The following is a 23,510-nucleotide window of genomic DNA, read 5'->3' on the forward strand; positions in this document are numbered from 1 at the left end:
GTTAAATCACTTTAGTTGTCTTTGCAGCCCTAGCCACAATTTCCTGGCTATGATTCACACAGCCTCCATGAGGGAAAAAAGGATTCAATTTTCAATCAGATCTTACAACACAGCTTGTTTACTTCAGAAGTTCGTATCTGCAAAAGTGAAACATGGTTTTATAAATTCTGTAATGTTCTTGATTGCAGCAACACAAATCCTTTGGGAATCGATCCCACAGCAGGTAATTTGGTACTGTAAACCGGTCTGTAATGCTCTTCAACAAGTGACAATTTATGCACTCTGAAATATTGAAAGCATGCATGCCATTAAAGGAACACTCCGAGCACCATAATGTCTACAGCAAAAGAAGAACACTAGGAAGGTCCCCAGGTTAGCATTATGTTTTAGTCACTCTGTGCCAATTATAGGTGCAGGGTGTATTTAATTCAATTGTTTATTGTTAAATGTTTTGTGTGCTTTCCTGTCCTGCTGATGCTTTCAACCAACTAGGTGGATTTGGCTATGGAGCCTGTACAGCGCCCTCTGTTGATTGTAAGGATTTTAAAACCGCTATATGCACTACCTAAATAGCAAGGCTCGTTAATTTGTATATTTAGGTAGAATTGCATATTATCAATTTTGCATGCAGGGGAGAAATCTAACCCTTAATAAAACCCTTAATCCAACTCATAATCCACCCTTTAATTCTACCCAACCTAAAATCATATAACCTCTACAATCTACCCCTAATCCTACCTCTAATTCCACCCCTTAATCTCACCCTTGAGGAATTCCCTCTGCTGATGTCAGTACTGACATCATCAGAGGGATGTCCTACCTCACACAGTACAGAGGGTTCTGTAAGCACTTAGTACTGCTTGAGTGTAGCATGACAAGGATAGCTCCCTCTCATGCTGGAGCTACAGCACAGACATCGGTGCTAGGTAGCTGGCAAGGGGGTAAGCACCAGGTTCTTTTTCTTCTGTTCTCCCTGACACAGGATTTTAAATTTACTTTGGCAGTGCAATTGCTTTAAATGGCTCACTTGAAGCGCTGCTCATATCTTTGTCAGTCAGGAGCCACTAATGCTGGCTCCAACTGAAAGAGGAGACCCCCAGGTATGGAAAGATACTTGGGGGTCCTTTTATATTTACTTCTATAGGCTGGGGCAGTGTTAGAAATATTGCAGCTGAGCAGTACCGTTCAACCACAGTATTTGAGTGGCAATGTGCAGTGCTCACATAGTTCATCGGTCAGTCTGGGGCCCCCTAACTAAGAGGGGGAACGGTTTTCTTGGTACAAGTAAGGATTTAACACCTGCTGGTACCTTTACTGCATGACTCTATGCCATCACTGGATGTTAAAGCCTTGCACTAGATGACTGCCATGGGGCTTTAAGTGGTTATCCGGATAGGGCCACTGCACTTAGCCCACTTCACTGAGGTGAAGTGGTGTGGGTGAATATAATGTCTCTTTAGCATACATTTTATGTTCTTAGAATTTTTGTGCACGTTTAGGGAGGGTGCATTCTTTTCTTTTTTAAGGGACACTATAGTCACCAGAACTACAGCTTATTGTACTTCTTCTGGTGAGTAGAATTATTCCCTTCAGGCGTTTTGCTGTAAACACTGTCTTTTCAGAGAAAATGCAGTGTTTACATTACAGCCTAGTGATAACTCCACTGGTCACTCCTCAGATGGCTGCTAGAGGTGCTTCCTTGGGCAGCGCTGCAGAGTAAGCAGCACTGCCATTCAGTGTCTCCACCATCTGTATACAGACACTGAACTTTCATCATAGAGATGCATTGTTTCAATTAATCTCTATGAGGAGATACTGATTGGCCAGGGCTGTGTTTAACTTGTGCTGGCTCTGCCCCTGATCTGCCTCCTTGACAGTCTCAGCCAATCCTATGTGGAAGCATTGTGATTGTCTCAGACCACCACTTCTGATGATGTCAGCAGACAGAGGCAGTTCAGGGGCAGAGCCAGCAGCTTCAGACTTGAATGCAAGTAGGATTTTTACTATATTTAGAGAGACAATGGGAGGCCAGGGGGGCTAGATTGTAGTTTTAACCCTATAGGGTCAGGAATACAGGTTTGTGTTCCCGACCCAATAGTGTTCCTTTAGTTATTATTATTTATATAGCGCCAGCAAATTCTGTAACGCTGTTTATATTCACAGGTGTACAATACAGATGACTGTAAATATAACACTAAGAAATTCGTAACCATAAGGGGGAAAAAAAGGCGGTCTGCCTATTTATATCATGCAATTGTTGGAGATTCTCAAGTTTGATCAGCTGATATGTTTTTTTAATTTTATGACTGTTTCTTCAAAGTATTGTTAGTAGAGATATTCACTAAACTCTGAATTAAATCCAAGTGTAAAAACTGAGTCAAAGATAACTGACCCTGGAAATATTTTGTTTCCGTTCTTCCATTCAGATTTAAAGGACCACTATAGGCACCCAGACCACTTCAGCTCGGTTAAGTGGTCTGGGGGCCAGGTCCATCTAGGGTTAACCCTGCAGCTGTAAACATAGCAGTTTCAGAGAAACTGCTATATTTACATTGGGGTTAATCCAACCTCTAGTGGCTGTCTCATTGAGAGGCGCTTCCGCGCTTCTCACTAATTTTCACAGTGAGAAGATGCCAACATCCACAGGAAAGCATTGAGAAATGCTTTCCTATGGACTGATTGAATGCACGCGCAGCTCTTGCCGCACATGCGCATTCGGCGGATAACGTCAGAAGAGGGAGGAGAGTCCCCAGCGCCGAGGGAGCCCGGCGCTGGAGAAAGGTAAGAATTTAACCCCTTCAGCCTGGCGGGAGTGGGACCCTGAGGGTGGGGGGGACCCAAAGACGTTATAGTGCCAGGAAAACAAACCTGGCCCTATAGTGGTCCTTTAATTCACAAAAATTGGGAGTTTAGTATATAAAACTCTATTCCAAATTTCAGACAGAAATAGCAGAACTGAAAACATAGCTGAGTTGGAGATGTTTTTCCTGTTTGACTCTTGTGGTCTAAATTTTGAAAGTTACTGTGAATTCCTTACAATTCACAATTTGGAGTTTATTCACTAAATTGACAGCTTGCAAAACAGATACGTTAGAGAATGCTTTATTCACACCATGGAATAATTTAGCCTGAATTTTGAAGTGTGGATATTCATTTGCAGTTTAGCAAATAAAATAGTTATTCACTAAAGTTAATTCAATGTGAATTTTATAAGACTATACAGCTGCAGTGAGTGATCAGTCACCCACCGAGGATCTGATGGTTGGAGGGTATTAGGGCATAACCCAAAATAATAACCCATTCCAGCCTCTTCTTTATTTGTTAACTAAACAAGTGCTCCCAAATACAGTCTCTATACCCTAGATGTAACTGCTCCACTAGTATAGAGCAATAAGTTGCTAGTTATGGAGCATAAATAGAACTAAAAAAAATAATAAACATTTTTTTATTAATCCCTCTTGGGGAAAGAAAAGAACAACCAAAAACCCATTTGTAACCAGCGTAAGAAATATATATATATATATATATATATATATATATTCAGTACTATTTTCAAAAAGTATATTAAAGGGACACTATAGTCACCTGAACAACTTTAGCTTAATTAAGCAGTTTTGGTGTATAGAACATGCCCCTGCATTCTCACTGCTCAATCCTCTGCCATTTAGGAGTTAAATCCCTTTGTTTATGAACCCTAGTCACACCTCCCTGCATGTGACTTGCACAGCCTTCCATAAACACTTCATGTAAAGAGAGCCCTATTTAGGCTTTTTTTATTGCAAGTTCTGTTTAATTAAGATTTTCCTATCCCCTGCTATGTTAATAGCTTGCTAGACCCTGCAAGAGCCTCCTGTATGTGATTAAAGTTCAATTTAGAGATTGAGATACAATTATTTAAGGTAAATTACATCTGTTTGAAAGTGAAACCAGTTTTTTTTTTTCATGCAGGCTCTGTCAATCATAGCCAGGGGAGGTGTGGCAAGGGCTGCATAAACAGAAACAAAGTGATTTAACTCCTAAATGACAGTGAATTGAGCAGTGAAATTGCAGGGGAATGATCTATACACTAAAACTATTTTATTTAGCTAAAGTAATTTAGGTGACTATAGTGTTCCTTTAAAATACAAGGTAACATCCGTTAGTCTGCAATAGATGTAATCCTGCAGTACCCTAAATTGGGCGTTGTCAGTAGCAAGTGTCTCTGTAGACAGCAATATGAGATAAAGAGCATGAGAACTGACAAATACAATGTATCCTAATTCAGTAATGGATAACAATATAGCCCTTAGTAGAACAACGTGCTACTATTGCACATAATATTGCACCATAAGCCGTCTGAGTTAACCCCGTAAGGACCATCAACTAAAAATAGATTCTAAAGCAGCCACTGGTACTCTAAGCTGAGTAGCTAAATATGCAAAAGTGGAGAAACTCGGTAAATCAGTGTACCGTGTATCGATACCAACACCCCATTCACCAGCCTATGAGTAGATAGATATACTTCCCAATGGTCTTATTGGTATGGTCACTTAGATGCTCAAAGCTACCCCAATAACAAAAAAGAAGAAAAAGCGTCTATCTAAGAGTATAATCACTCAGATTAACGCCACAATTTAAACTAATTCCTAAATAGTAGATAAGAAGATCCCTAGATTCAATATCAAATAGTTATAAAAGCGGATGTCCTAAGTACATAATGTGCATGGTTATGCTCAACGCGCGTTTCGGCGCAAACGTGTGCCTTTGTCAAGAGCTAACCGATTGCGGAAATAGCGCCACTTTTTAAACCCAGGAGTGAATTTTAAACTTGAAGCCAAAGTAGCCAAACTGGAAGCATAGCTGTACTGGAGAATGTTTCCAATTTGGCTATTTTGACCAATTTGCACACCATAACAACTTCATAAAATCAGGTTGTTATGGTGTCAGGAGGGACCGTAGAAACGTACCTTGCTATTTTATGAATGTGGAGTTACTAGCTAACTGCTCTCAGCCAATCAGCGGCATCGATGCCCGATTCTGAAAGAGCATTTAGGTTTACAGAAACACTTTAGTGTTAGGAATAAAAACGATGTACTCCCTGCATTGTAAAGGGTTAACTAACTCTTTAATCACTCACCCGATTTAGGTGCCAAAGTCCCTTGGTGCTGGGTTATGGCCCGCCTCCTCCTCCGATGAGGGGGACCTAAGTAGCATCAAGTGACGAGGACGTCCAGTGCCATGAAGCACCTCTAATTGTTGTCTGGTAGACAGCCACAAGAGGCAGTCATAGTAATGCAATGTAAACATTGCCATTTCTCTAAAATGGCAATGCTTTGCATTGCAGGACTAAGGGGGACAGGAACATTGCATTCCCAGATCACTTCAATGAGCTGAAGTTGTCTGGGTGCCTATAGTGTCCCTTTAAATATTTTTTTTGAGAAAACAGAAGTTCAGAGGGGCAGGGGGATTCGGGCTGGAACCCAGACTTTAAGAATGGTTTAACCCCTAAATGTGAGCAAGCGCCAGAGACCTCCTGGCACCATAACAACTTAATTTCAGTGCAGTTATTATTGTGCCCGGATTGTTCTTTTAAAATTCACTTTAAATTCTCGTTGTAGTGAATAACTCTGTACAGTATGAACTGATGGAAAATTCAAAGTCAATTTCAGAGTATTGGCCAAAATGGAAAAAAATTATCCAACTCCATTCTTCCTTCCAACTTGGCTATTGGCTAAAAAAAAAAAATTAATAAGAACAAAAAAACGTATTTTTTTATTTCTTTCTGCATCACCGTTTCTGAGCGCACTTTAAGCGCCCACTATTATCTCATTCCCCTCGTTCCCCTACTCTGACCTTCCACGCATGGCCGCGCCGTCCCACCGCGCGACGAGTCGCAGCGCAGTGACGTATTTCCGGAAGGTGAGGTCAGATCTTTCCTGTGCCGCCATTTCGGGATTGGTGAGGTCGGGATAGTTGGGAGGAGGAGGCCGGTCGTTGCGTCTGATACAGGCGGCGTCATTCGGCGCCGAGTACTAGCCGGGAGCCGGAGAGAGGGCCCTGAGTAGGAGGGGGACCGTAGCTATGGCTGGCAACTTTGACTCTGAGGACCGAGCGAGCTGGTATTGGGGCAGGCAGAACCGACAGGAGGCGGTGAACCGTCTGCAGGGCCAGCGGCACGGGGTGTTTCTGGTCCGGGACTCCACCACCATCCCCGGGGACTACGTGCTGTCCGTGTCCGAGAACTCCAAGGTCTCCCATTACATCATTAACAGCGTTAGCAACAACAGGCAGAGCGGGCCCGGTGAGTGCGGGGGGCCAGGCCTGGACAGGGGGCTCCATCTCTCAATCACCGGATTGGCAATTCTCCTAGCAGGAGAGCTCTCCAAAGTTAATTCTAAATTTAAGGCAAAAGCAGCTGAACTGTGAGCACATCTGAATTGGAGAATTTCTCCAGTTCGGCTAGTTCTCCCTTCACTTTGGAATTTACTTTTAAAATCTCACCTTTTGTGAATAACCCTGTAGGTCAGGAATAGGCAACCCTTCGGCACTCCAGATATTGTGCACTACATCCCCCTCTTACACCCACAATGCTGGCAAAGCATCTTGGGAGGTGTAGTCCAAAACATCTGGAGTGCCGAAGGTTGCCTATGCCTGCCTGCTGTAGGTTATTCCCCCCCATCATTTGTTGGCCTGTTGTGTCATATGTGAACTAATGCAGGGTTTTTCCGTAAAGTGTGAATATTTGGGAATGCCAAAGGAAATTTATTTGGTAGGGTTTTTGTTTAGGACAAAATTTCAGAAATGGAAAAATTGTGTTTACCTGTGTTTACAGTTCATATATTTTGGACTCAATTTTTAATTTCACGTTGACTGGGTTGACGAGTTGACTGGATCTATTTTTGCCTCTTTGATAGTGGCGTATTAGGGTGTATGTAGTACACAGTAGGTAGTCTTGCATGTTATCATCACATATATATGTACTAAATATATAACATATCAGATTTTAGTGAAAAGAAATTATGATCTCAAAATTGCAGCCAAGCTAGTTTTGCCTACATTTTTGCAGTGCAGTTTTCTTTACGTTATAGTGGTGCTCTCAGGTAGATACACTAAAAAAGTTTTATTTTGTTGGAAATATTTACTTGTGGTGTTAAAATATATTAGAAATATTATTTTGGGAATAGTTTAACATATTACTTAAAGGACCACTATAGGCACACAGACCACTTCAGCTTAATGAAGTAACTGGGTGCATGGTCCAGTTAGGGTTAACCCTTTTTTTTATATAAACATAGCAGTTTCAGAGAAACTCCTATGTTTATACTGAGGGTTAATCCAGCCTCTAGTGGCTGTCTCATTGACAGCCGCTAGAGGCGCTTGCATGCTTCTCACTGTGAAAATCAGTGAGAAGACGCCAGCGTCCATAGGAAAAGCATTGTAAATGCTTTCCTATGAGACCGGCTGAATGCGCGCGGCTCCTGCCGCGCATTCAGCCGATGACGTCGCGAGGAAGGAGGAGGAAAGCTCCCGGCGCTGGAAAAAGGAAAGATTTTTAACCCCTTCCTCTCCAGAGCCCGGCGGGAGGGGGCACCCTCAGGGCACTATAGTGCCAGGAAAACAAGTGTTTTCCTGGCACTATAGTGGTCCTTTAAGATAACTTTTTTTTTTTTTTCCTTAAACTTTATGTATTATTCAAATTTACTGTATCCTCTACAGACGTTCTTAATTGTCCCTTTTATTAGTTAACTCAAACCATTACAGAGCTTGCTGCCAAATCTCAGTGTTCCAGCTGTTCAAGTTTGCACTGGCATCCATAATCTTTGCTCAAATGTATTCAGTATGGTGAACATTTACAAAACTGCGGATTGCTGTTCCTTGAAAAAAAGAACTCGTTATGTAAATTAATCCAGCAGTTTAAATAAATGAATACATTATTTTCCAGATATTCTCTCATTTAAATTTATGTGATGGGGGAAAAAAATATTACCATTAAATAAAAAAACTTTTAAGACTTCCAGATATTGTGGCAGATTGAAGGTTACTGTTGTTGAAAATACAGATGTTTGCAGAAGTGTTACTGTAGACCAGGGGTGCCCAAAAGATAGATCTCCAGATGTTGTAGATCTACAACTTCCATGATGCTTTGCATGCTTTCAGAATGTCTTTCGAATAACAAAGTATTGTGGAAGTTGTAGTTTTAAAACATCTGGAAATCTACCTATTGGGCACCCCTGTTGTAGACTGTCTCTGAAACTTTTTTCTCTTTTTTTCATTATATATGTAACCCCCCCCCCCCCATTTGCATATTGATGTCATGAGTCAAAGTGCAGTATAGTTATACATACAAATGACCTAATAATGTAGATATTTATAAAGCGCCAACAAATTCTGCAGCGCTGTACAATGTGTGGACTAACATAAAAGAATGTGCAAAAAGACCAGTTGGACGCACAGGAACAGAGAGGGTGTTGTGAGCCTAGCTCAAACAAGCTTATATTCTAGAAGGGAGTGGAATGAAGTGACACTAGGTTAGGCTATATAATGTACGAATGCTTATTTTTTAAAGGGACCCTGAGCTCCAAAGTCACATCATCATTTCAGATGAAAACTTTGCTATTTATGAAAGATTGTTATTATTATTGACACTTATTCCGTAGCACTTTACAATATTATAAGAGGGGAGATTTAACTATAAATAGGAAAATTACAAGAAAACTTACAGGAATGATAAGTTGAAGAGGACCCTGCTCAAACAAGCTTACAGTGTATAGGATTCTGTTTTTACATTTAGAAAGTCTCACTCCTCTAGTGATTCTCATTTAGTTATTATGGACTTTAGATGTTTTAATTCTGGTGTCAGAATGCTGATGCTAGGGCTGCATTTAATGCTTCTCGGAGAAGCAGTGGATTTGAGATAATTGCCGCACATGCTCCCATGGTCTGCAAAGTTTCTCTAAGATGTCTAATTGACAAGTTGGTTTTGGCAAAATGATCAAAAAGCAGAGTTTCCAGTAGGCATCTTTCCATGTCACTTAAAGTATTACTTCAAACACCTTGATGACTTCAGTGATTTGAAGTGGTCATGGGGCCTGGAAACTGTATGTGCAGCATATAGTTATGAAATGTTGAACATATGGAGATTAGAGCTTCTGCTGCCCGCAGCAGCGTCATTACTGCGTCCAGATCAAGACTTCCAGGCTAGGTAATATTCTGGGCATAATTGGAATCCAACCCAAGCACACGTTTGTCTTGTACAACTTTTGTTTTGAATATTTTTATTGTTGTCACAATATAAACGCATGTATCGAACTGAGTTATAGTAAAGCAAATATTTGCCCACGCAGGGGCATAAGCATTGGTGAGTAAAGGTATAAACAGTTTGTCGCTTACGCAGAAGCAAATTGGTCTTAGCCTGTATAACATGACATAACTTATTGGTTCATAGTCAACTGGTCTATGCCCTCTGAGTATTTTTACGGCTGTATGTTCTAGTTTTTTGTATTCTTATTGTTGCCGTAGCATATGTGCGCGTGGATTCTTCGTGTATGAGTAAGCATGGGTTGCCCACGCAGGGGCGCATATTTTCGGTGCATTTGTCAATATGCATTACGAGGCCTGCTGGTTCATGCTGGTGTAAAGACAATTTGCTTATGCTTGGTCAGTTGTTGGCACTTGACCCTGTTAGTGCTCATGGCACAACGTTGTCTTGTCTACTCTGGTGATCATTGGTAGAGTGTTTCTACCCAGTGCCTTCTCTTCTGAGGGGCATATATCAAGCTTTTTACCTGTATTGTGTTGCTCCGGTACGTGTTTTGGTATGTTATCCGTGCTGCCGAGTATCCACTGCCTTGTGTCTCTTGTCGTGTTGCGGTCGTGTTTGGCTATACCCTAATCTCGTTTGGTCTTGTAATAGGTGTAGTTTGTGTGTGTGTCTGGCTATGCTGCCCTACCTACGGCTATGAGAGTCTCGGTAGTTTGTGTGCTCTGGGCGCTGCGGGACTCTAGGTTCCGCTTCTTTTTAGCTTGTTTGGGTATCTGGTTGTCATTGTGTGCTCTAGCCGAATTGGTATCTCCGCCACTAAGGGTGGCTGCTTCGGTCCTGAGTGGCAAGCTAATGTGGTGCGTCTATCTGTGTGGCTGATTCGGTTCCCGTGTGCTGTTCCCTATTTGGCTAAGCCGAGGTCTTGTGTCTATCAGTGGTCGGTGAGTGGTGCCCGTTCCCGTATTTTGGCATCTCTCTTTGTTAGGTTCGACGTGCCTTAATTGAGTGTATGTGTGTGTGTGTGTATCGTTGCGAAGTGTTAGGTTTCTGTTCTCTGTGTGCTTTTTCCTCCCCTGGGTGGCTTACCTTGGTGTCCCTCTCCGTGTCTCGGTAGTTCGTGTACTTACGTCGGGTAGGGGTGTCTTGTACAACTTTTGATTGTGTTGGAATATCAAAGAGACTAAGGCAAAAAGCTTTTCATAAAGGTTCTATATTTGTTTAAAAATAATCGTGACTGGTTTTACGGATCTGTAAAAAAAAAAAATATATATATATTATCTGAATGCTCTACTACGTTCTGTTATTTTATCTATTGTATGGAGGCACTCCGGTTTTATTCATTTTATATTTATTTTGGTACTAATCTGACACTTTGTTTGCCTTTTTGTGGCTGCAGACATATTTCATCACTCCAATACTGTTGACAGCTCTTTTAATACAAGCTATTTTTGTCATTTGTACGAATATAAAGGAAGTGGTTACAGTGAATCAGGATGCATATTTGATGATTCATTTTTAGTTTGTCAAGCAAACCTAGAATTGTTGGAGTATAAAATTGTCCTATAGTAATGAATATTTTTATCAAACCTTTTAATTTAAAATTTGTACCACCATTCGAAGTGCCATTATGACGTTTTATATCATTAAGTGCTACGTGAGTACTCTTGCCCAAACAATTTACTCTCCTTATCAGTTAGTATTGTAAGACTAAGTTCACCAAACTGGGAATTGTATCAAATTCACAAAGGAGTTGCAATTCATATGTAAGAATAGCAGTGTTGGAAAAATAGCTTTAGTTGGACATTGCTTTCTCCTCTAGTTTGGCACATCTTCCAACTCCAGTCCGGATCCGCTTGGCTGCTTTAGCTGAAATTGTGGTTTTGTGAATAAGCTTCAATATTTTCTTCAACATTCTGCAAGTGAAGTCTATATGCAGCTTCATTTTCATTTATTCACTAAATTGTAAATTGTCAGGAATTAATTACATTTCAGACCAGAATAGTCAAAACAAAAGATTGGCTAACTTAGACATTTTTTTTCAGTTAGCTGTTGTCTACATCTTGAAATTCACATTTAATTTTGACAGGTCACACTTTATTAAACACCTCTCTGCCCAAAAACGTTAAATGCCATAATTGTGATTATAAGATTATAAAAATGCGTTAATGTCTGCCATTGTGACTTCCTTTATTGATGTTAAGTACTCGTTGTTATTTAAGACTCTAAAGATCTTAGCTGTTTCTTAAGCGATATTTTTTTTTTTTTTTTTAGCCTCTATAAACATTTAGACTCTGATGCAGTGGTTCATAAACCTGAATGCAGACAGTTTACTTTTCTTGTCCTTATCAGTAATACAAGCTGAAGTGTTTTGAAGTAAAATCTATGTACAAAATGACTGTGTTGGATAATCCGGTTGTTTTTCTTTCTGTAGGAGGGAATCAATGCAGATTCCGAATAGGTGACCAAGAGTTCGATTCACTACCTGCCCTATTGGAATTTTATAAGATACATTACCTGGACACTACCACTTTAATAGAGCCGGTTTCCAAATCCAAGCAGTCTGGTGTAATCCAGAGACAAGAAGAAGTGGAGTATGTGAGGGCTCTATTTGACTTTAATGGTAATGATGATGAAGATCTTCCATTTAAAAAAGGAGACATCTTGAAGATTCGAGATAAACCAGAGGAGCAGTGGTGGAATGCAGAGGACAGCGAAGGAAGGAGGGGCATGATACCTGTGCCATATGTCGAAAAGTACAGACCACCATCTACTCCAGGGTCCGCTTTGATTGGAGGTAACCAGGAAAATTCGCATCCGCAGCCACTGAGTGGGCAGGAGCCAGGGCCCTATGCCCAACCCAGTGTCAACACTCCGCTGCCTAACCTCCAGAATGGGCCCATTTTTGCAAGGGTAATCCAGAAGCGAGTCCCCAATGCCTACGACAAGACAGCCTTGGCTTTGGAGGTATATAATGGGCGCGACCTTGTAGGAAAATTCTTTTAGTGGGATTTTCCTTTCCAATAATCATCCTTCTTTAGGCTGTCCCATATATAGGTGAATGTGGGAAACAGGGTATTGCATAAAATTACATTTATGCAAAAATTATTTCTTATAATGGTACAGACAAAAAAAGTTTAGACCGTGTGGCCTGTGGAATAAATGCAGCACACCTTCTTGATCACCCTTTCTTACTGAACAAAATTATCACCTTTATTATATCTGGTAATTTATTTAACTGGTCAGCATCACCTCCAGTAGTGGTTCTGTATTGCATATGGTCCATCCAATTTAATTTAGTCTACTTTTTAAGTCCAATCATGATGGGAAGGAAGTGTTTTTTCACTAATGTCACTAATGTCAGTGAATCAATTTAAGTTTGATTTTATTGTTCTCACAACTGATCTCTTAACATACTGCTAACTGATATTATTCTGGTTTTATAGCATCCAAAAGAAAATAGCTTATTGCTGGTTTAAGTGTAACTCCTTGAATGTATAGTTTACATGGCTATTAATTCAATCTTTTTGATTAACAACTGATAGAGATCTGTGCTATCTGCAACTCTGCACAGTTTAACCCCTTAGTGACAAAGGCTTTTACAAGATGCCTGCAGTTTGTGACTGAGGCCTATTTTTAGTACTTTTCATTGTTTGTAATACTGTACAGTACTTTCCCTTTAAACTAACACTCCATGGATCATAATCACTACAGACCACTTAAAGGGACACTCCAGGCACCCAGACCAATTCTGCCCTTTGGAGTTGTCTGGATGCCAACTTCCATCACCCATAACACTGCAAGTGTAATTATTGCAGTTTTTTTAAACTGCAATAATTACCTTGCAGGGTTAAGTCCTCCTCTAGAGGAACTAACGGGTTCTTAGTAAACGAAAAGTGTTTTTTAAACACTGCTGGACCTCCTCACGCTATGCATGAGGACCTCCAGCGTCGCCGGAATCTCATAGGAAAGCATTGAATAATGCTTTCCTATGGGGAGGTCTAATGTGCGCGCGTGGCAGGTCTCCCTCGTCGTCGGCGGAGGAGCGTAGGGTGGAGCCTGACCCAGCGCCAAGGGACATCGGCGGTGGATTCAGGTAAGTCACTGAAGGGGTTTTAACCCAGTCAGCAACATGGGAGGGGGGCACTGCAGGATTCTGCAGTGCCAGGAAAACAGGTTTGTTTTTCTGGCACTGGAGAGTCCCTTTTAAGTGGTTACGGTGCCAGGAATGCCATGATGCTGTTCAATTTTTAGAACCGTGTGATAATTGCCTGGGTGCCCCGGGTGCCTATGTCTCATGATTATAATTGCCTTGATTGGACTGTCACTTGGAAGTAAAAAGTACCTCCTTCCCCCTTTTATGTAGTAAGTACTTTTGTGCTATTTAGTAGATCGTAGCCACACTGAAAGCATGTATGCATTTTATTATGCCTTTTTACATTGGTGGTATATCTAAGAACAGCTTGCAAAAGCTTCAGGTCTCTTAACTGAAGCATTTGCTAATCCTCCCCTTCTAGATCAGCCCCAATTTTATGTGATTGTTTAATTACAGACTACTTAATGCAAGGAAGGTGCTTTGGACAAGTGCCTGCCTCCTGAGTTTAGCTCCACTGAGCTAAACTACCTGGAAGTAACAGGACCGAATTGTCTGACAGCCAGGTTGGTGTAACAAGGTTCATTTATAAAAGTGGTAATTTCTATGGAAATCTGCACTTTTGTAAATTGTGGTTGGGGGATACACTCTTCACACATGAAGCACTTAAGCAAGCTAAAATGTTTTAAGGGTCTGGAGTCTCCCTTTAACTAGGGTGTGGATAGTGGAGTGGGAGATGAGTAAAACAACTTGCCTTTATTGTTTAAGGAGGACATCATTGATCACCTGGGCTTGTTTGGACATCTCTACAGAAATCTTGTATTCGTACATTCATCTGTTCCATAGTGCAATACACATACATGCTCTTGTATCTATGACATCATAGTGGTTCAGTTAATTTGCATTAGATACTCTGGCTGTGTCTTACATACAACGTAAATTTAAAATATTTAAAACTGTTGAAATTGTAAAAAAAAAAAAAAAAAAACACAAACTTTCAAGATTGACAGTTCTGTTTTTAAAGTAACACTTAATTGAAACAAATATATAAACAATTTAGTAGATACCCTCAATGAAAACTTTAATTTCTGAAAATTATCTTTGGGGGTATATCTGAAAACAATGTGCAAAAGCTGCAGATCCCTTTTTCCCCAGCACAGACTTTTAATCTGGAAATACCTTGAAATATTCCAACCATATACTTCTCATTGAGCAAGGGTGAAGAGAACACAAGCTAGTTTCTGCTCCTAAATATAAAACTGGCACTTTTTCTTTTTCAAATGTGACAGGCTCCAGACAAATCAAGCTCCTCAGTGACCCTTTAAATCTCATGAAATAATTACCTTTTTAGTACTCATTCTAGTTCTTACAATACGTGCTTTGGCCTTTCCGGAAAGCTTCTTTACTTTTGAGCGAACATACTTTGATGTTAATAGGCAGCTGATCTCTCATTGGCTGAGCTCAGAATTGTGTGTATCTATTCCACTGCCCCATTTTGAGCTCTGCCAATGGGAGAGAGAGTTTATTTGTAAATTCGGGTATACTCTATAAAAAAAAAGAACCTTTAACATTTTTTTTTATTTTTTTTATTGGGCTTTAGCATGACCCCACTCTAAAACATAATTTAAGTAAGGACCTCTATTTCTCACTGGAATTTATTCAGTAAATAATTTTAGCTTAAAATCTGTTTCCGTTATTACCTACAATTTCTGGTGCATCTGCTGTGAATTTGTGGTTACTGGGGAAAATGTAGCGATTATGATTTTGAGTAAAGTGCTAACATATTAAGAAATGTTTTGTTGGTAAGTTAGTAAGCTAGTTGCCTGCAGCATGTCAAATGTGAACAAGAAGTGGCTGCATTATTTTTAACTAGATCGTGGAACTCATGCATTAGAAGTTGCAAAACTAAAATTCCATGTCTGCTGCAAATGCCCAAGACCTGTAGATCTTAAACCTCTCAGCCACTTCTTGGTCTCACAACAAATAAAACTCATCCGACTTGTCAGTTTTTGCAGGCTTTTACTGCCTAGCAGTCTCTTGTGTAAATCCTATGCAGCATGTAAGTAGCCATGATTCCTGAATGTTATTGTATTAGAGACTCCTTTGTGATCAGTATTGTAAATGTTACATAAGCATGAATCACAGGGAGCCGATCATTGTAAGTTGTAGGGCTAGTGTACAGTCAGGCACAGCTTATTCCCCAAGGTAAATTATCATTCATTATAGGTGCTTGAGATGAGTTGGATTTTAAAGGGTTAGTCTAACCACTGCTGGCGACAGACATAATAATAAAAAAAGGTTGTTTTTCCCTACCTCAACTCGTATTTGGTTTTATTTTATTTTCTTAATATTTTTTTAAAAAATCCCACCATCTCTATCACCCTGGCCCCAGCTAAGAATGCATGCATATGCTCTGAGCTGGCTAAAATGTCAGATTACAGGCTTTTGTGTGAGAAGTTTGGGGTAGGACAATGCAAGGCCCCCTGTGACATCAGATAGAGGAGGGAGATCAATGCCTAGGGCTCCATACGGCGTTGGGTGTCCAGTAAGTAAAACAAAAATATCAGGGGATCACCTAATAGCAGTATTCAATAGGGCATTGAAAGCGTAGAAAGGGCAAACTGTGGACAACAGTTAGTTTCCCTTTAAGGATGGCTGTAATATCACACACTAATGCCACCCATTTAGACTGCAGGCCCATAATCTCACAGCCTGCGTGGAAACCAATTTTAGGGAAGCAGTTGGAGAGGATGTTGGATTCCTAAAGTGACTAATTTTGTATCTGCATATTTTCCAGTCTGACCTCTGACCATGCTGCCTCTGCAGAATTCCATGTTAGAGGAACTGACTTGTTTAAAAGAATATATATATTCTAAAAAAAAAAATATTTAAAAATTGTAAAATGCATTTTCAAAAGCATGTAGACTGTCATCAGCTGACATTCACAATGATGGTTATTAGTGGAAGGAACCCTAACTGGGTTCCCTGTACCTATAGAAACATAGAATGTGACGACAGATAAGAACCATTCGACTCATCTAGTCTGCCCAATTTTCTAAATACTTTCATTAGTCCCTGGCCTTATCTTATAGTTGGGATAAAACTATAATATAGAAAAATAGTCTCTCACGGTTGTGAGAAAAACTTTTAATTGTTCCCTGGTTAGCTGAAAGCCCTGCTTGATTGGCTGCAGTCTTGTGTGAAGTAATGTCCTCTAGCTTAAAGTCTACGAAACAATTTGCAAAAAATTGTCACCAGACTATAACTATGGAGTATATCGTAACTGTGGAATCTCTATGAAATATTACTATTGAATGATTGATTGCATTTCAAAGAAAAGTAGGGAATACTTTGTCTTAAGGTATATTAGCCTCAAATACCTAGCAAAAGCTGGAACTTCCACCAAATAGGTCTATAGCTGTGGGAATAAGGCATCTTCTTACAGATTGTGAGACTTGTTCTGTGGAGGATCAAGAGCATCTGTGTTGTAGTCACTCACCTGTTGGAATATAGCGTTAACGTGGCACCTAGCTAATGAAGCACTGGAACCTAAAAAGAGACAATGGTGGTTCCCGGCCACTTTAGGTAAGTATGTGTGTGTGCGATAGATATATATATTTGCAGCACCACAAGAAAACTGCACTGTAAGCAGGGATGTCACCTAAGTCCACCAAAGGTGACAGGGCTGCTTAAACTGTTAACTGCAGTAGCTGAGCAGCTTGCAATTCTGTGTACAATTATTAAATGGGACTGTTGTGATGTCCACAACTATTGTATATTTTAACTTTAATATTTTTAAAGTAATTGACAAAATTCCCAGTTCTGTTATTGCTCTAGATCAGTGGATCCCAAACCAGTACTCATGGCCCACCAACAATCCACAATTTATATGTTTGCCTTTTTTTATTCCACTGGAGATACTGACAAAACCTAGACTGTTGCTGGGTCTTGTGGACTGGTTTGGGCATCACTGCTTTAGATGAATAAGGTATTTTCTGATCCATAGAACTATTTAAAAAATATTTATTTGAAGTGTTACCCCCTTTCAGTTTTGTTCTTTGCTTTTTCTATGCAGTGTAGTTGCAGCTGGGTCTTCACTTCAGACAAGTGACTTCCTGCAGTTGTGAATCATCTTTTCTAGTTTGTTTGGCACATTCCTGAAGTATTTACTTTTGAATGTTGTATATTACTATTTAACAGTATTATGGAGGGGGTGATAATTCTCCCCCTCCTAAAGTAATTCCTGCTTCTTGTCATTTGAATTGTCAAATTGTTCTCTGTATTGCCAACACTATAGGTTTCTCTACAAATTTAGGCTTAATATAAACCTCTGGAAAAACGATGGCTAATCATGGTACTACAGATGTTTGAACATTTCCCCTGATACAAGGTCCAAATATCTTGCATGGAACATTTAGCAGCATGGTAGATAAAACAAATGCTATATCGCCAGCACAACCAATATGTGAATTTGAGTATCTTCTGCTTTTTTATATAAAGAACATGCTCACGCTGTTTTTTGGTTCATTTGTATACCATACACTATAATATTGAAAAGGGATCGCACTCCTTTTTGTTGAATTTGAGTGAGATCTCTCAATTTGAACTTCAAACCTACTAGTCAGTCATAAAAGTTGCTAACACAACATGCTCAAATGGTTTATCTTGTATTCAATGTTGCACCCATCATAAGTTGCCTGAGATGTGTAAATACAATATGTATATGTTTGTGTAGGGCTAGTATTTGTGTGAACGTGTGTGTGTACAGAGTCAGAATGCAGGTGAGGGTGGCAAGTAGATGTGATTATGGTTTATTGTAACTCCTCTGTCCACCCCATTTAACTTTCCCTTTCTATTTGGGCACTGAGCCAACTAGTTTCCCATCTAAAAATGCTGTAAAAATGTGCATTGGGCATGTCTGCCAGATTTACACATGTATAGTCTGTTGGAAGATCTCTTCACTTTGCTACATCCTGACAAGGGTGTGAAGGGAGGGTGTCTGGTCAGTGTGATCATGCAGGACTGTTTTGATTTTCTCTCTCCTGCTGCTTCACAATGATGCCCCGTTTCTGTAATTAATGGACTGGTCTGAGACTGAGACGGGTCTGTAAAGGGGGTGGAGGCAATAGAAACTCTCCAAGCTGAGAAGCGTGCCCAATAATGCAATCTGACCAAGTTTATAGTAAGTTTATAAATGTTTATTACATACTTTCAAAAGTTTTTCTTGCTTTATATTGGTTTGTATATTTGTTTAAAAAGTGTTTGCTTGGTGATTTAGAACAGTTGTCTAAATGCATGTCATTTTTAATCCTTCAGTTGCTTTCCACTTTTCATTTCCAATTCGCTGCTGTCCCTTCTCAATCTGCCTGGTCCAGTGGAAGCTACACAGTGGGATGTGAGATGGCCAAAGCTTAATTTCACTCTCCAGAGGTGGGAGGAAATTTTGACCTCATTCAATTTATTCAGAATTTAGTCCCCAAGACTTCATATGATAATGGAAACCTGTCATAAACTAATGTACTTTCGCTCTCTATTTATACTTTCAGTTTTGCTAGCAAATGTGTAGATTTAAATGGGGAAAAAATATTTAAACTAGGGGTTTCTCCCACCTCTCAGTTCCTCATGGACACTGAATGCTAGGGACAGCAAAAAAGAGGTTCCTCTGCTTTCCACCTATAGAGACCACAGCGCATGCGGTGTGGTCGCTATAGGTGAAAAGCAAAGGGAGCTTTTTTTTTTTTTTTTTTTTTTTTAAACCCTCTAGCAAGCTTTTTTTAAAATTTTATACTTTAGCTAGAGCTGGAGAGTGATGTCGGTCTGTTCAGACTCTGGTGCGCTGACAACTAAGCCAGCTTGTCTGAGTCCTCTGTAAAGCTTGACCTGCTTAGTGAAGTGTCCTAAAGCAGAGCAAGTGTTAAGGAAGTGTAACACCCACCTCTTTAATGAGATTGTGGCAGAGGGCCAAGTAAGGCATGACCGTTTCCCTTTAATGAAAATTTAGCTAAACTCAGTCACTAGAGCTTGTTGGTATGGTGTGTTGCTGCAGCTCAGATAATTTTAGTAATTGACTTTCCTTATTGTCCAACCTTAGACAGCAGTGAGTAGACTGGCATCCCTTCTTGCCAGTGCCTGCAGCTTATTGTTTGCATCCACTTTGGACAGATAATTTGAATGTAAAAGGGACACTATAGTCACCAGAACTATAGCTTAATGTAGTTATTCTGGTGAGTATAATCATTGCCTTCAGGCATTTTTATGGAAACACTGCCTTTTCCAGGAAAAGGCAGTGTTTACATGTCCCCTAGGGACACTCCTCTGATTGCCACTGGAGGTGCTTCCTGGGCAGTGCTGCACAGTAGGCAGCACTGCCGTTCAACGTCTCCACTCACTACACGTGGACTCTGAATTTTCCTCTTAGAGATGCATTCATTCAATGCATCTCTATGAGGAGGTGCTGATTGGCCAAAATGGCGTTTGGTCCCGACACCTTGTCGAATTTATCCAATTCAATGCTTTCACCAAGGGGCTAAAAATCGGCAATTCTGATGTCGCCATGGTGGTGGAGCCAGTGCGGCGCTGGAAATTAGGAGTTTTAGTTTCTCTTAAGGGGGCAAAGTGGGGGCAAGCCATCTAAATGTTGGGTTTAGCACTATAGGGTCAGGAATACTTGTTTGTGTTCCTGACCCTACTATAGTGTTCCTTTAACCTTACATTATGGAGGCCAGACTGGTGGCAGGATATATAGTTTGTCAAGTAGTTCAAAGATTTTCCGGGAAATAAAGGGAAACACTGCTTGCAGCCACTACAATCTGTTGTATTGGTTCTAGTGCTTAGAGACCCTTTTAGCATAATATCAAGTACGGTAACTTACTTTGTCATCAAAGGCCATGTATGTCCCTCCAAGTATCAAAACAGGATGCAATTTTTGGGCCTGACTTTTGATCTATCTTTATCTACCATGTAACCATCCATTCTTACATTTTAAGATTGTTTTACCTTACTGCACTTACCCACTGAGTATATCAGAACCTCATTTCAAAAGTTGTAGTGGAGAGGGTATCCAAACCAGTCTCCCTGCACAGTGTTTCTTATAATTGGAGTAGTTTGCAAATATTACTGTAGCTATAAGGCCTCACCCCCTGGAAATGTGATGTCAAATAATTATATTTTATTATGTTGCCACCCAGCTTGAGTGTGCAACATTCACACGCTGCTCACTCAACTTGTAGGGACATCCCTCACAAATGTTCAGTTGGTGTTTCTGGCGATTCCCTGCACAAAGCCTGGTGCAGAAAACTAAAGGCTGGGCTGCAATCCACTTACTATTCAGTAGTTCTACTTATCCTTTTTGTACTTAGACGGGTAAACGTGATTAAATGGTACAGCGCTGCGGAATTTGTTGGCGCTTTATAAATAATAATAATGAAATGGAACCTGAGTCCCTGTTATATACCTGTATGCCTTTTCTACCATGGCATTTTAAAGGGTCCCCGGACAGCCCATGTTTCACATAGGCCCTGTTTCTGACTCACAGCAGCCTCCTTAGGAGTCTCACTAAAGTAGAATCAGTATGAGGTTATTTCCTCCAGCCTGCAGAAAGCAACAGCTGCAATTTCATTTAGGCTCAGCCAAAATAGCCATACTTTGTAAATGTAGTTTGAAGTACTGTATATAAACTTACCCTATGTCATGGATATTATTTATCCAACATACACAGAATATGGTTATCTGGCAACTTACTGTTTAGTTAAAGGAATATTCCATGGGCTGTAACTACTAAAGACCTGAAATGGTTATGGAGGGAGGAGTGCCCTGGCTCTGTCTCATGGAAAACTTTGTTCCTTTTAATTGAACAATGAGGAATTATGTTGATGAAAATCAATATTTTGGTTTGTTTATTTTTATGGTAGAGGATAAGCCATTCAGTACAGCGTTCTGATGTTTGGAAATGCACTGAGAATAGCTTTGCGCTCACATACAGACTGTATCATCTGACCGTTTTGGTGAGATTCATTCCCAGAAATGTCCTTGAGTAACTTACAATTATCCCACAAGCAGAAAATGTATAAAAATCTTTAATCCATTTTTGTCACATGTACTTCTAGTAATTATGCAAGGGATCCCACTTATATTGTATTCATCTCACCATTACTTTTATAATAGAGTAATAATTGTGTTTTAATTTTTAGGTTTCCACTGACGACAATGTGTGGTTGAAATTAGTTTGTCCTATTTTATTTTGTTAAGGTGTTAACTAGGGCTCTATTATCCACAGGATGTGTGACATTCATTTGTATAATCTGTATATGGCTACTGGGCATGTATGCAAGTACCTATACCTAAATGACATGCATAGTATCCCACAGTGCCTCAAGATCTCATCGTTCGGGGCAGCTGGCTCCAAGTGATTCTGCAAAATGACAAGTTTTAGAACGCCATTATTTTTTAGAGATTTCAGTTATCAGCATGCAGTTATTTGTTCTGCAATATTAATATTCTTTTTATTTCTCTTACAGGTTGGTGATCTAGTAAAGGTAACCAAGATTAACGTTAGTGGTCAGTGGGAAGGAGAGTGTAATGGCAAACACGGTCACTTTCCCTTTACGCATGTGCGTCTGCTGGATCAACAGAATCCTGATGAGGACTTCAGCTGAGTGTGACGGGGAGCCATTCCTAAACCATGAACAATCTTGCTCTGTCTCCCTCTGTTTTTTTTTGTTTTGTTTTTTGTTTTTTTTTAAACCTGCCATTAAGACTGCACTCCACAGATTTCCAGCTGTGTAGGTCAAGAATAGTCATACCCCAGAATTCTACCAGTCAGTTCTTCTGAGATCTGGCAGAGTCAGGGCACATGCTTGGAATCCATCTTTCAAACAATGCAGGATTTAATGGTGATGTTAAAGTAATGTCATGCTCATCTGCAGATAACTGCACGATTTCTCATAACAAAACGTATTTTTATTTGAACAAAAGACATTTTAGGGCCTTTATTTGTATTTTCCTCTTCCATTTTGCCAACCCTTCAAGACTAGCAGTAACACTCAAGAAATATGGTGTTGGCTGACTTTCTTTTTTTTTTTTTCTTTTTCATAACCACTGTAGGTATTGCTTTTGGCACCATTCTTCACAAGATATGCATTTTAAGTGACTTGATAAACTAGTCAGTATGAATATGAATTCTCTCATGAAAGAAACTTACCAACAAGTCACCTGTGTGGATTTCAGTATTTCCAGGGATTTCATTTCTAAGGGATATGCACATTTTTATTTGTCTGAAAATGTAGCAAGTCGTCTGGATTAGCAAACCATTTTTAGATAAATATGCATTTGTTTATTTAAATTTGATTGTTTCCCATGCATCCATAACGCTAATGGAAATATGGTGTATCATCTGGAATTCTTTTAATGGGAAAGACCAATCATGTGGTTTGTGTGTAAGGTGATAAAACACAATGTGAGTGTGTCAATTTATAATTACATTTTGCTCTGATTTATATATTGACACAATTTGCAGTGGGTTTGTTTTGCCTCTGCCCTTTGCCAGAAATTGTTTGAGAAAAAAAAAACGTAGTTTATCCATCTTTGTGGTTGATTACCACTCGTAATACAAAGAAGGTAAAAAAAAATTTGGGGGGGAGGGGGGGTTTGTACAGCAGGTTAAAATTGCAAAAGGTGCTTTTGTTTTTTTAAGGGGGGTCACATTGTGTTATCCTGATATTATTTTTTAAATTGGGAATTGTAAAGATGTACACACAAATCCAACACGTTTGCAGTAGGCACTTTAAATTTCTTTTGGCTTGCTGTTCCAATACAGTCCACCAACGCAGGCAGTTATCTTAAGTAATAAACAAAAAGGATTTTTGCTGGGACAACCCACGCCAGAATCTTCCTTTTTTTTTTTTTTTCTGGTAACGGTTATAGTACAAGATGATAAAGTGGTTGAAGCGCCTTGTGGGACTAGGCACTGTGAACCTTTTATCATCTAGTTCTGTTAAGTGTATATTCCTTTAACAAGTTTTTATAAATTAAGTATTTTTTCTTCTTTCTGTACTATATGCAGATAGCCGGAAAATGCCATATATTCTACTCTTTAAGCCTCGCAGTATGTGAATGTTAACAATTCTACTGCCCACGAAATTACCTGTTCAGAATTGTGATTTGTGTCACTGCCTTATTATA

The 23,510-nt window shown here is 39.8% G+C and overlaps 1 protein-coding gene across 2 annotated transcripts; it reads left to right on the forward strand.

Moving 5' to 3' along the window:
- The first annotated feature begins 5,911 nt into the window (after positions 1-5,911).
- On the forward strand, positions 5,912-22,870 carry CRK (CRK proto-oncogene, adaptor protein). 2 transcript variants are annotated; one of them, XM_063444172.1, is made up of 3 exons: positions 5,912-6,280; positions 11,673-12,205; positions 21,848-22,870. In XM_063444172.1, exons 1-3 carry the CDS (start codon positions 6,061-6,063, stop codon positions 21,983-21,985), a joined length of 891 nt encoding a protein of 296 aa, XP_063300242.1. In that variant the 5' UTR covers positions 5,912-6,060; the 3' UTR covers positions 21,986-22,870. The 2 variants fall into 2 exon arrangements, with proteins under 2 accessions (XP_063300242.1, XP_063300251.1); XM_063444181.1 differs by having other exon boundaries at positions 11,673-12,035; positions 21,848-21,924.
- The last annotated feature ends 640 nt before the right edge of the window (positions 22,871-23,510 follow it).

Source organism: Pelobates fuscus, chromosome 1 (genome assembly GCF_036172605.1).
Source record: "Pelobates fuscus isolate aPelFus1 chromosome 1, aPelFus1.pri, whole genome shotgun sequence".
Taxonomy (NCBI): Eukaryota; Metazoa; Chordata; class Amphibia; order Anura; family Pelobatidae; genus Pelobates; species Pelobates fuscus.